The sequence below is a fragment of the Impatiens glandulifera genome, chromosome 6 (assembly GCF_907164915.1).
Source record: "Impatiens glandulifera chromosome 6, dImpGla2.1, whole genome shotgun sequence".
NCBI classification, from domain to species: domain Eukaryota; kingdom Viridiplantae; phylum Streptophyta; class Magnoliopsida; order Ericales; family Balsaminaceae; genus Impatiens; species Impatiens glandulifera.
This window is the reverse complement of record NC_061867.1, coordinates 45,921,754-45,935,756: the sequence shown is the minus strand read 5'-3', so window position 1 is coordinate 45,935,756 and position 14,003 is coordinate 45,921,754. Positions and strand designations below refer to the sequence as shown.

The following is a 14,003-nucleotide window of genomic DNA, read 5'->3' as shown; positions in this document are numbered from 1 at the left end:
AGAAGAATAAGAAAGAAATAAGCAAAAATGGTATCTTTAATCAATCTCCATTCATGGTTTCTCCTCTGTTTCACCCTGTTTCTTGTTTCATCTCTTTTGTTACCTCAATCTGTCACATGCAAGGGTAAGTTTTGCGATCATTCCTTTCTTTCATTCATCTCTTTTACAAAAATGGTATACAATTGATCTTCTTGTTAACATGTAGATAGCGACGAGGACGATGTTCTTCAAGGAATCAACAATTATCGACAATCACTTCAACTTCCCGAACTAACAAAGAACAAGAAAGCCGGTTGTCTAGCCGACGAAATCGCCGACCAAATGGATAAGAAACCGTGTCCATCTATAGTCACAATCACGGGTCAATCGCCGCTATCAACATACTCGACACTTGTGAACAAGTGCAAAATCGAACCTAGTTCCGCGACGGATGGCATTGTGTTGCCTGTTTGCGTGCCGAAACTCACATCCACACTTGTTTTGAGTAACTATACGCGATCGCCTTTCGCGAGGTATTTGAATGATAGTAAGTATACCGGAGCGGGGATGGGGTCGAAGGATGATTGGATGATTATGGTTTTGACGACGAATACTCAAAGTGGGAGTTTTGAGAGTGGGGTTGGTTGTTTGGGGTATTCGAAAGTTGGGTTGGTTATGATGTTTTTCTTGGTGGGTGGTTTGTTTATTAACTAGGGTTTGTGTTTATTTGGACTTGTAATGTTTGGTATTTTTATTTTGAGGATGTTTTAAGGTTGACACATTTTGTGTGGTTGTTTTGTTTGTTGGGAAGTATGTATTTTAAGATTTTAATAGATGATGTGAAAGTTTGGTGTCACAAAAGAAAAACTAACCTATTTAAATTATAAAACAAAAGAGCAAACGTCTCATTTTTTTTTTTTAACTATCTTGAAACATATTTAAACTATTATCTTCAAAATTTAATCCATAGTAATGAGATGAAATGAGTGAGGAAGTTATAGTATATGTGTAGCTTAAATAATCATTTTTTTAGTTTATTTAAGAAAAAGTTTTACAATATCAATACTTTACTCTACCATTCTTAAATGAAACCTTAAATAATAAGAGATATAGTTTGACTATGCAACTTTCAAAAGAAAATTTTAGAGAGAATTTTAAAAATAAATTGTGTATTTTTTTTTCTTATTTACATTTCAATTTATTTTTTTAAATATTCCTAAATCATTTATCTCTTAATTATTACATTTGTTATATATTTTCAATATTTAGTAAGTAGATAAGTAATTGAATATGTCTACAATTTTATTTTATATGTATTTAATCGGGCATACCTATAAGGGGATTCAGTACTCGATGTCTATACCCGAGTTTGAAGGAAGGATAGCCGAACTCAGAGTCGATGTCTATACCCGAGTTTGAAGGAAGGTCGATGTCTATACCCGAGTTTGAAGGAAGGATACCCGAGTTTGAAGGAAGGTCGATATCTATACCCGAGTTTGAAGGAAGGATAGTCGACCCTGAGTTTTGAAATGCACTAACCCCAAGTAAAAAGCAATGAAAAAAATTGGTTGCCCTAGTTCTAGTTTAAAAAAAATGTTTAAAGAAAAAATGAATTTTCATCTTCAACTACTATTCTAACTTTTTTTAGGTTTAAAAAAATAATTATTTTACTTAAATATTTTTTTTATTATTAAATGAGTTGCCTTAAAGGGTGGGCTGTCCTAGCCCATGAGTTTGCTGGGCTTACTCAGAGTCGTTCCTATGTGAACCTAGAGCTGACCCCGAGTTTTGTTGTTGCCTTAGGTATGGTTTAAAATATTGATAAAATAATTTGTTTTTAATGATAATTAAACTTATAACCAAATAAAATTTTAAGTTTATATTTTGAACCATTAAGATGCAACATTTTATGTTTAAAATCATAAATTTATATTAATATCTTATATGTTTTATTAAAGAGAAATGATTAAGTGAGGGAATTTGGCGAGGGAATTTGGTGAGGGAATGTCGTGGCATAATCTTATTCGCTGAAAAAATTAAATAATTTCTCTATTTTCTCTCTTTCCTCCCACTTTTACATTTTTTAACCAATGAAGGTGATGCCACGTCATTCCCTCACCAAATTCCCTCCCTCTATCACTCCTCTTTATTAAATAAGTTACCTTTAGAATCGACTAGTTTTTTTATTAAGACATTATGATAAGATAAGCTATAAATAACTTGTTAATATTTGTTGATATAAAAAAAGAAGAAAAAAAAAACTTTTTGAGACCCATTAATCCTTTATTGGTATTCAAACCATGTTGGTCAAATCGGTCAGGCTCAATTTGAGCGGTTCAGTGTTAATTTGTCCGGTTCTATTTTTCTAACTCTAATAAATATGAATAACATTCATGATAACTTATTCTATTTACATGTGGGGATTGTTTTTTCAGAAAAATAAACCTAAACTATTTATATTCCTCTTTTTATAGTTACCCTTTAATTTATTTATATTATTCATTAAATATAACTATTATCATATTAAGGTCAAACTTGTTAATTTTAGACAATCTTGTGTTAGTGCATGAACCTTCCTTTTTTATAACATGCGCCATGGGGGAGTACCTAATATTCTATTCTTTTGCCTTTTGAATTACTTTTTCAAAAATAAAAATTCAAATTAAAAAATAAATTACATGTACATATTGTGATTTAAGAGAATGTTCCATTTTTGAATGAGCCGAGAATATCGACTGAATTTGATTTATAATTTTATTTTTGGTTTTCGAATTAAATTTTAAACTAATTCGAATTTAAATATGGTTTTCGGTTTGATTTCGAGTTAGAGTTTCAACTCGAAAAACAAACCAAAAGCCGAATTCATTTTTTATTATTTATTTTAATTATATATTTTATTATATATATTAAATTATTTAAGTCGTTAACCCTTCTAAATCTATAAAACTCTATTCTCTAAAATTTGTTGACAGTAAATAAAAAATGTGTAGGTGCAATTATTATAATAAAGAGTACAATTGTGTAGGTGTATTACCGAATGTCCGACCCAATTTGAATTCACCAAATTCGAATTTTAATATACGGTTTGATTTTATTGAATTTTGCTTAAAAACAATAAAAATTCGAAAAACTCTAATTGAGTAACTCGAATAATACGAAACCGAATGGATGAATACCCATATTTAAGAGGTTTCATACCAAAAAAATTATAGTTATGATTTTCATTTTAAATATATTTTTTTTTAAAAGTAAAATTGAATATTTCTTAAATAAAACTCTTTTTATTAAATATAATTTGTGTGAAACTAATTATTTTATTTAATATTTTTAATTTAAATATTCATATTTTCAATAACCCAAAATCATTAAAGATTTTAACTAAAGGATGTCATTTTAAAAAATATATATTGCAACTAGTCCTGGCAGGCACGACAGATGTCTCCAGCATTTCTATATTAAACAAATAAGAAAATGACAATATAAAAAACCTTAATTGTTTGATTAATTTTTTATTTAGTTTGACCTGATGGTACAATCAATTCATTTTTTTATAATATATAGTCCCACAACCCACTAAATAATAAATTAATATTACATTAGGTTATTTAAAAACAATTTAAAATGAAGCATATTTAAATTAAAAATACACAAGTGGCTCATTAAAAACAACTAAAGATATAATTTATTTACATTTTAACAATGCATCATTTATAGAATTTCAAAATAACACCAATCTTTTTGCACAATTAATTTTTTTAAAATTAATTTATGTATATTAAATTTTGATAAAAATTGCTTAAACACAACAACAAAAATATTAAATAAAAAATCACAACATAGGAATATAAGAAAATAATATAAAAATGTTGTCTAAATATTATTGAGCTGGTGTTATAAAAATTTAGAGTTTTAGACGCAATGAGTAGATGACAATGATTACCCTACCCATCTTGTAATAAAGTACTCATCTCTAAACCTGATTTCTATTTTAATATTCGATCCCGATAGGTATCTTTATTACTATCATCATTCCTGATTCGTCAGATACCTGATACTCAATGGTAATTCAATACCCAATTAAATACTTATGAAATTATAAATTTAAGAAATAGAAACATAACAAAGATGTTGAAGAAGATAAAGAGACCTAACATACATGATTGCTTACATAAATTATTTAGTAGATATTGAAAAATATAACAATTTTGTTATTATTATAGTTGAAAGAAAATTTATGATTAAGGTTGAAGAAAAAAAGTTGTTAAATAACGTTTTGTTATTAAAAAAAAGTTGAAAATAGAAAAAAATAATGATTATTGAGAGAAGAATAATTGGAAATATTAAAAAATAAAGTTAGATATTTGTTTTGATATGATATGTGAAATGTAAAAAATGAGCCTTAATAAAAAAATATATTTTATTTATAATCTTAATATAATCAAGTATCAATTTTCGGATTTGAATTCTGCACACTCTTCGTCTCTATCTTAATTTCAATCGAGTACTTTCTCCTCTTATCTATGTCTGACCTCGAACCCGATTTAAAATAACTCATTGAGTACCTACGAATATCAAATATATCGTACTATTATCATTTATATAGTTAACGAACCATTTACATTTTATAAAATTAATATTGTTCAAAATTAATTGGCAAGTACTTGTTATTAAATCTAAAACTCTCAATCTTCATAATAACAACTATGACTTTAATAACTAAACTAACTGGATATTTAATTAATTAAATTGTTTTCAAGAATATCAATTTTTATATAAATAATATTTTTGTAAGTTGAAAAATAGACGAAAAAATGCAAACACCTATGTAAACAATTAAATATATTATTTGAATGTATCATAGACATTGATTTAAATGAGTGTCATGTGAACTTAAATTGTTGTGTGAGTTACATGTAAACTAATTTAGTTACAAAAAATTATATATAATATTTACAAATAGCAGTCAATATATATGTTACCCAAAATAAATAAATAATGATATTAAATAATATGCATCAGGTTCAATGTTTAATAATAAATAATTTAAAAGTTGTTCCACCATGTTTATCTCCTTTTCAACAGCTACATTTAGGGTTAGATTAGACCATATGAATTTTAAATTAAATTTTGCCTTCCAATAATTAATTCTTCTTAGATAATATTTTAAAAAACAACTTGTAAAAAACCGTGGGCATCTGATATAAAATAACATTTCTTATTTAAATTATTTAATTTATTAATTAAAATATTTTTCCTTTTTAATTTTTATAAAATTATAAAATATTAAAGTTAGCATATTTTTATCATTTTATTCGAATAACTTTGTTTGACATCAAATAAGATTTGTTTTTTCTTTCAAATAACCATAATTAATCAAATAACCTCAAGCTCACTAACTAATTCAAGGATCTTTGCAAAATGATGATTAAGGTTCATTTTAATTATACCATTTTGATTTATATCTTTCCCTCTTAATATGATAAATATTTATACTCCCTTTTAAAAATTAAAAATTCAACCCTCTTCGTATGATGGAAATATTAATACTCCTTTTATAAAATTAATTTTTTTTGAATAAAAGAAAATTAGTATAACACCCCACCGATGACCCCGCATAAACTCAAAACGTTTAAAAATTAAATTATTGTTTTCACTCTAAAAAATGGATCACCACATCACAGATATTATAAATAATAATTCAGATTTGATTAAACATGAGAAAAAATTTACTTAAAAAATGCATATAAAATAAAATAAAAGTCTTTAAATTTGGTTAGTGGTCCAATTCTATTATTTTATGCATATATACTTTGTTTTGTCAAATCAATAAATAACATTAATAATTCTCTTATCTTTAGTCTCTTATAAGTAATTCTTAGATCTTAGAGATCCTTAGATCTTAGAAATAATCTATCAACTAATTTAGCTATGGAATGGTCCTTCTCAACCAAGCCCTTCTTTAAGCCTTCACCTCAAGATGAAGGCTCTCGAAAGACAGGTTTTGAGTCTCTTCCCGGAGCCGAAATCTTGACGGTTTCGAGCCCCCAAGGATTTGTTCAGGTTTGTTTGTTCTTCGTCGTGGTTTCTTATAATGCGTATTCTAATCCAAACCCTAAACTTTTTAACTATATCATTGTTGTTTATTATAGAAGAAGTTTAGTGGAATCAATTATACGATTGAATCATATCCTATTCATAGTGGCGGCGATAACAAAGAAATCTCGAGCCAATTAAACCGAACATTTCTCCCAATTGTGGGTACTACTGATTTAAGGTTGTAAGAATAAAAAATCATACTATGTTATTTTCATTTATGAGAAAATAAATAGTCGATAACTCAGATTAATCTATTTTTTCAGGCATGATTTTAGGACTACCTCTAAAGTTCCGGCTCAATTGACCATCTTCTACAATGGCCAAGTGTATGTTTTTGATGACATATCACCCGAAAAGGTATTAATTACAAAATGAAATTGTTTTTAGCGACATTTTCTTACAACTAGTTTTATGTGTCGCTAAATTTAGTTGTAAATTTCATTGGAATTTACCATTAATAAAGTAACTATTTTTTCAAACCATTTTGCAACAAAAGTTTCTGTCCACATGCAATACTTGATGCAATTTGCAGTTTTTATTATTTTCAAATACTATTTTATGTTAAAATCTACAACTAAATTTTAAAAGTTTAAAACTAAAGTTGTTAAGTACATAACAAATTTTGTTTATTTTGGAAAAATAAGACATTTTCTAGGCTAACATAGTATACCTTTCTCAGGCTCGGGCCATCATGTTATTGGCTGGGAATGGTCATTCTATTTCCAATAAAATCGATATGCAAAAGATCCCCAAGTCGTCGCACTTCGATAATTGTGTAAAAGGCCAGACGCTCAATGTTTCAATACCATTCTGGAAAGAAATTGAAAATCGACAAAAATCTGTAGTCAATCTTCCTTTGATGTCTCCTAATGTCAAATTGGAGCCTACTAAAGGAAGCCAATCCCATGTTCCAATGGGTACTTAAATATGAATTTCTTTTTCATATTGATTTTTCAGTTTGCAAAAAATATGAAAAATATTCGATGAATAATTTAAGATAATTTTGTTTTTGTTTCTTGGTAGTAGCGGTTCCACAGGCTAGGAAAGCCTCCTTGGCGCGGTTCTTGGAGAAGCGCAAAGAGAGGTAATTTTTATTTTTGTTTTAAGTTGTGGATTCGTTAAATCTGTTAATTTATTACGTTGTTTCTACACAAATTTTATGCTCTTTAATCATAATTATTAGCTATAATATATTTTCATAAAGTCAAAAAATAAAATCTTCTTGTTTTTAGGGTACTGAATGCTGCATCCCCATACATCAAGAAATCTCAAGAATTTGTGTCTGAAGGCAAAAGCTTGTCTATGAACTCTTCATGGAATTCAACTAAGAGCTAGCTATGGAAAATAAAGGAAAATTGAATTGAAAATGATGAATAATTGTATAATCATTTTCAATTGGATTATTTCGAATTTTGATTATAAAGATAATTATGTTATTTATTTGTTCAATAGTGGAATCCTCTTTTTTTCTTTTTATTTAAATATGATTACATTAATTTAACTTTTCTATAAGTATTTTATATATTTTTATTATTATTTTTGAAATTATGTAATTTTTCTTCCCAAAACTTTGGTTTTAGCACAAATAGGAACAATGAAATATGAGTGTATGTGTTTGAGTCATTCTTGTTTGCTATTTAAAAACAAGAAAATGATTTAGGTTTGAATAAAAAAAAAGTTAATTTATTTAAAAAAATTGTTTTTTATAAATTTTTCATTTGAATATATTTAAATGAAACAATATTTTAAATTGTATATATATATATAGTAAAAAATTTAATAAACCCAACTCCAAAGTGGCTAGTCTCACCTATCTTTTTATGTATGATATTCTAATTTATTATATTAGTATTATTTTAACCATCAAAATGTTTATTTTTTTTTTCATAGAATATTTTTAGTTTACTTTTATTAATTTAAATATAAAAATGTTTTATTAATTTTAAAACTCTCAAATAACCCACTTTTTATTAAAATATTTAAAAAAACCCAAAATCAGACAAGCTCCTATAGTTAAAAAGAACAATTTATTCTCTTATGTTTTAAATAAAGCAAAAGAACTCAATTTACTAAAAACAATATTAAATATCATTGCTTTGAGTTTATCTTAAGAAAGAAAACACACACATATATGTAAAATTTCACAAACATCTATAAGCTAGATAAGTCCCTTCTCCCCAAATAAAATTATTCAAGTTTTATTTCCTCTCATTCTTAGAGTAAAATCTAAGAATCAAGTAGAAGATAAAACGATAAAATACACCCCATGCAAGCAATATGGCAATATCATACCATATGTTCTCCATCTTAATGCCCATTGTGGATAATATGTCTTCTCCAATCAACATGCATGCTTCCGGAAGATCATTCGCCTCGATATGCAGCTTGCTAATGCTAATGTCGCCTAAAGGCCCCGGTTGGAGCTCCGATGGACTCCCATTGTAGCAAGTTCCCTTCCCCTTGAACTCGTTCGTAAGCAATGCATCGAATGGGTATTTCATAGCCGAAATGTAATGCAACCACTTCCAATAAATGGGTATTTTTGATGCCTTGAGGAAGAAGCCACATGTGAGAAAGAAGAGAGCTGTGGTCGCGATGACAACCGCGTAGCCCGTGATGTAGCTTGGTACTAGAGCGCTTATGAGCATCACGTAAGCGTTGGTTGTGATGAGGGAAGCGTAGAGGATTAGCCAAAAGTAGAGGATGTTGCTCCTAAGATTAAGAATGTATTTGGTTATGGCTGCGAAAGTGAAACCTTGGATCGCGAAGAAAGGAAGGTAAACTATGAGGGACGAGATGACGTAGGATGATGCTCGGTAAGCGTTGTGGGAGGTCTCGCGAATGAAGATGAACCGCTCTTGGATGAAAGCTGGCACGGCGTCGTTTGAAGAGAAGAATATGAGGCTCAATGAGAATATGTAGAAGTTTAGAAGTTGGTTGATGTTTTTGAAAGTTGGTTGGTGGAGATTTTTGAAAAGGGAGGAAAGAATGAGACCCATCACGATTAAAGTAATCTCTCGAGAGAGGAAGAGTTCTGGCGTGCGAATCACGTTAAGTAAGTTACGCCATGAGAGAACCATGACTTCCCTTATCCAAGGATTCGCAAATTTCGACTCATGGTCGTAGGGTTCATCGAGTATTTCCATTTCAATATCCTCATAATAAGAAGACTCGTATTGATCTATTGAAGGGCTAAATATAGGTTCCGGAGTCTTCGAAGCTCTCTGAGGCGGTTGACGTGGCGTAGGGTTATAATGACCACTCCTTATTGCCGACATGGAAACCGACGTCATAGGAGTGCGTCCGGGTGTCATAGTCGGGGTCCACGATGGCGCACGTCGTGGCGTCCCTATGACACCGTTGTACATCCAAACGGAAAAGTCCTTGTAGAAATGGGACGCCAAACGTTGGTTATAAACACCACTATGCATGTTATTCCTCGGCGTGCGGGATACCTTTGACTTTCTTTCTAAAGAGTTGTCGAAATCTTCGTCGTCATCGTCGTCATAATTACTAAATTGTCCTGATTGTGATGTCTGAGGTGTTGTGCCACCGACAGATGAGTGGTGGCTACGGAGGTCCAAATGGTTTGGTACCGGAGTTTTTCCATAAGAGGCAACCGGAGTTCTTCCATAAGATGAGCGAGGGGTCTTTGGAACGGGAGTCATTGCAACTAGATTGGGCTTGATCCGATCACGTTGGTACAAGACTAGCGGATCAAGCCCAATCGTAGATTGATCGTATTCTTTAATCACGTCTAAGAGATATTCGAGACTATTCTCTCCATTAGGAACTGCCCTTCCAAACCCTGAAAGATGAGCCGGAAGAGCTGTCGGGCTTCCCATGTATATCAATCTTCCCCTACATAAGATATTAACTTAACAAGTCAAGACACAATGTCACATTTATTGCACCATTTATTGCACGATACAAACAATTACAAACCAAAATGATTATTAATGTAATTTTAGACTAAATATCTCGGGTTAAATTCTCATTAGAAACACTAATCATTATTATAAATGTCACGTTATTTACTTCCAAGACTACTAACATGTCACAAAAAAAGTATCAGGAGTTGAAATTCTTTATGTACCAAATATAAATGTTACAATAAGACCAAAAAATAATAATTCATTACACTTCTATCTAGCTAACTATCACAAGCCTAACATTCATGATTAGATTTATGAAAATCTCATAATAAAAATGAACTTGATGGAAGCAAAATCAAAACCCATTTAAAACAAATATGTATGATGAATGTTGAAAAGTAAATAAGGTGAGATCTAACAAACCTGGCAAGAACACTTATGCGGTCAAGAAGCATTTGAATCCTAAAGGAAGGTTGATGGATGGTCATAAGAACAATGCTTCCACCTCGGGCGATTTCCTTCACCTTCTCCACCACACTATAAGCGCTAGTTGAGTCCAACCCCGAGGTTGGTTCATCGAGGAACAACAAGGATGGTTTGTGGATTATATCGATCCCTATCGACACTCTCCTTCTTTCTCCTCCCGATACTCCCCTTCTTCCTTCGTCCCCAATGTATGTGTGTGTTGTACTCTATAATTTAGTTACCAAAACAAAGCCATAGTTAGCTATGTGATTTGTGTTGTTCTTTCTTGATGGTGAGTATAAATTTATATGTACCTGCAAGCCAAGTTGGTCAAGAAGTTCATAGACTCGCTGTCTCTTCTCGGGCCTCGAAATGGAAGGTGGCAGCCTAACTTCGGCAGCGAACATGAAGGTTTCAAAGACTGTGAGCATGGGGAAGAGTTGGTCGTCTTGCATCACATAGGATGATATCATCTTCATATAACTAGCCGTCACCTTTAATTTTAGTTTGAAAAGTGAGAAACTTTTTATTCATAAAAGGATGCATGAATTCACACTTTCCTATTTGCTTTGCATTACATGCATAGGATGATATCATTTAAGTTGATCTCAGTACATTGAGAACCTTGATCTAGGATCTTGATGTGTTTTGGGTGATTTTGTTTTTTAGTTTGGAATGTATTTATTAACTCATACCAACAAATGACATGATTTATACTACTATAGTTTGGTTCTTCGCAGCTGATCAACAAAAATATTATAGTTTTTAATAAGATTAACCATTCAATTTCAATTAGGTAAATAGTTCGAATATGAAAACTCAAAGTTATGACTATGAGAATATGAATTATTCTATTGTACCACTAAGATATGAGTTTCTACAAGATTTTGCTATTTTATCCCTCTTCTAACATAGTGGTAAAACGAGATGGATATTTCAGCATTCTTGAGAACATTGGTTCGAACCCGTCAGGTGGCACATCTGGTTAAATTGGTTGAGTGTATTTGTGGGCTATATGCTTAACCTGTAAGGATTAATCACACTCCAAAAGAGTTTCTAAAGTCAGCATTCTAAAAAAAAGATTGGTACTACTTTCGGTTGAGAATGAATGACTAACTTGAGAAATGGAACACTTGATTTAATGTTTTTGAAACAATTTTAGATCATAAAGAGTTTAAGTCTTGATACAAAATTTAATGATTAAGTTAGTCCGTAGGCAGGCCTGTCCGTAGGGACTATAGTCACACTCCAAAAGAGTTGCGAAAGCATCTTTCTAAAAAAAGATTGCTACTATTTCCTTATTAAGAATGAATGACTAACTTAAGAAAGGGAACACTTGATTTCATGTTTTCGAAACAATTTTAGATCATAAAGAGTTTTAAGTTTTGATCCAAAGTTTGAGCGGGGACTATAGTCGCACCCCAAAAGAAGTTGTGAAAGCTATCGTTCGAAAAAAAGATTACTACTATTTTCTATTGAGAATGAATGACTACCTTGAGAAAGGGAACACTTGTTTTCATGTTTTCAAAACAATTTTAGATCATAAAGAGTTTAAAGCCTTGATCCTATGATTGAGTTAAAGATAAGTAGTCATGTTATAACTTATATTGTAATATTTTTATCGGTAAGAGTATACACTTACATGCCTTCCATCAATCATAACCGAGCCTTGAAGACTTCCTTGAGCAATCCTACCGGCAAGAGCATCAAGAAAAGTAGACTTTCCAGCACCACTTGGTCCCATAATAGCCATAATCTCCCCTCTCAAAGCTTGCCCGGAAATATCATTCAACAAATAAGCCTCCTTTTTAATCCAAACCCCATCTTTCTTCTGCTTCTTTATCACACTATAAGACAAGTTGCTAAACTCTAAGCCAGTGCCTGGAATCAGCTTAGACGAAGCCTGAAGCTTGGCGCCATTTTTGGTCGCTTCGTCCATGTCTAACAAGCTCTCGAGTCTCCTATTTGTGTCGGTTCTATTCATTTTTGTGGCCATGTTATCTCGATGATCGCTAAAAGTGTTGAGAGTAAATGGGAAGATATAAAAAGAGAGAGTTCATAGGTATATGACAAAATATTGGACGGGTAAACTCAAAGGAAATGGCTATAGTTATGACAAATCTCTAGTGGCAACTTAACAATTTTAGTTTAATAAATAATGTTATAAAAAATATAAATTGGTTTAATAAATACAAAGGATTCTATAAGACTTGTTTGGATCATTACATAAAACAAGTTGCTAAATTTTTGGATGATTTTTTTTTTTATGATCTTGATAAAAGTGCCACAAACCCTATATATACCAAATTAAAATACCTTGATTCAAAATTTAAACAAAGCACTAACATATATAAATATATTTAGTCATAATAACAAACTTATTATTATTAATCATTATTATTTAGGTTTTAAAAAAATTTGAATCTCAATGGTTATTTTTTTCACTTTGGGTATTCCGAGGATTTTGCTTCGATTAATCCAAAGGATATGAAGTTTTTTGTGTCATTTTCCTCCTATGTATGCTTAGGAATTGACCAATTAAGAAGGTCCCACCTACTTAACTAAATTATTTATTTTGGTTTTTGTTTTACCATTTTCGGATTTATCTGGTGTTTTACATGTCTCAAAATTGAATTATTCTTACACTCATTCAACCTCTTTTCATCAAAATTCTAAATATTTTCTTTCTAGTTTTATAGAGAAAACTAGGATATAGAGATTATTCTCATTGGGTTTAAATCTTTATCTCGAACAATTTTCAAAAGAATATAAATAAATAAAACTAAGGAAAAGGAGCGTGGAGGAGATATATATTTAGGATTGACCGATAATTGGGTTTCTTTAAACTATCTTCTACCTTAATTTATTATTGTATTTTTAAAAAACAAAATTTGAAGCAAAGAGTTTGTTTTACCTCAATATCATGTCAATTACATCGATCCTCCGCCTCCACCTCACTTATTGGTTATTCAGACGCCGACTGGGCAGGCTGCCCAGATGATTTAATTTCACTCCTACGCCTTTCTGTACTAAAGGCTCGGACGGGAATCGCACTGATGTGATGGAAAGGAATCAATCTCAGAGATTCTCCGCCTATCGACCCTTACAAGAGAGCTAAGCCTTACCTGCTCCTGATATTGGAGAGTTTCCAGTAAAACGGAAAGGCTTAGCTCAAAGACTTGAAAGAGCTTGTTGGAGGAAATTGGGATGATATCAAACTCTTTTGCCATCGTTGAAGGAAATTGGGATGATATCAAACTCTTTTGCCATCGTAGTCTTGTTACGGACTAGACTAAGCATAAAGAGCCGTTTTTGGGGCGGGCCATGAAAAGCCAAAGCAAAGTCTATAATTACCTAGTGTGAGGTGTTTCTTGCCATTGGATTAGGTTTTATCTTTCGGGTAAGTAAACGGGTCAGGGTTTTCCATTATGAAAACGGGTCAAAGTTTTCTGTTATGAAAACGGATTAGAGTATAAATACATTTTTTGATATTTTCTCATAACATAATAAGGTTGAGGGAGAGTGAACAGATTTAGGGTTTTTTTCTACTTCCTTCTTGTTTTTTGGCCGATCTAGAGAGAGAAATTA

The 14,003-nt window shown here is 30.9% G+C and overlaps 3 protein-coding genes across 3 annotated transcripts; 2 read left to right on the top strand and 1 right to left on the bottom strand.

The window, feature by feature from the left end:
• LOC124942918 (uncharacterized GPI-anchored protein At3g06035-like) lies at positions 1 to 708 on the top strand. Its single transcript, XM_047483490.1, has 2 exons — positions 1 to 124; positions 206 to 708. The coding sequence occupies exons 1-2, from the start codon at positions 28 to 30 to the stop codon at positions 691 to 693; spliced, it is 585 nt and encodes a 194-aa protein (XP_047339446.1). The 5' UTR covers positions 1 to 27; the 3' UTR covers positions 694 to 708.
• A 5,199-nt stretch (positions 709 to 5,907) lies between these two features.
• LOC124943686 (protein TIFY 6B-like) lies at positions 5,908 to 7,410 on the top strand. Its single transcript, XM_047484162.1, has 6 exons — positions 5,908 to 6,039; positions 6,129 to 6,253; positions 6,339 to 6,432; positions 6,755 to 6,992; positions 7,099 to 7,159; positions 7,308 to 7,410. The coding sequence occupies exons 1-6, from the start codon at positions 5,908 to 5,910 to the stop codon at positions 7,408 to 7,410; spliced, it is 753 nt and encodes a 250-aa protein (XP_047340118.1).
• An 863-nt stretch (positions 7,411 to 8,273) lies between these two features.
• On the bottom strand, positions 8,274 to 12,411 carry LOC124944069 (ABC transporter G family member STR-like). Its single transcript, XM_047484528.1, has 4 exons — positions 12,058 to 12,411; positions 10,730 to 10,909; positions 10,374 to 10,642; positions 8,274 to 9,936 (listed from the first exon to the last, which is right to left on the bottom strand). Exons 1-4 carry the CDS (start codon positions 12,409 to 12,411, stop codon positions 8,274 to 8,276), a joined length of 2,466 nt encoding a protein of 821 aa, XP_047340484.1.
• Between the last annotated feature and the right edge of the window lie 1,592 nt (positions 12,412 to 14,003).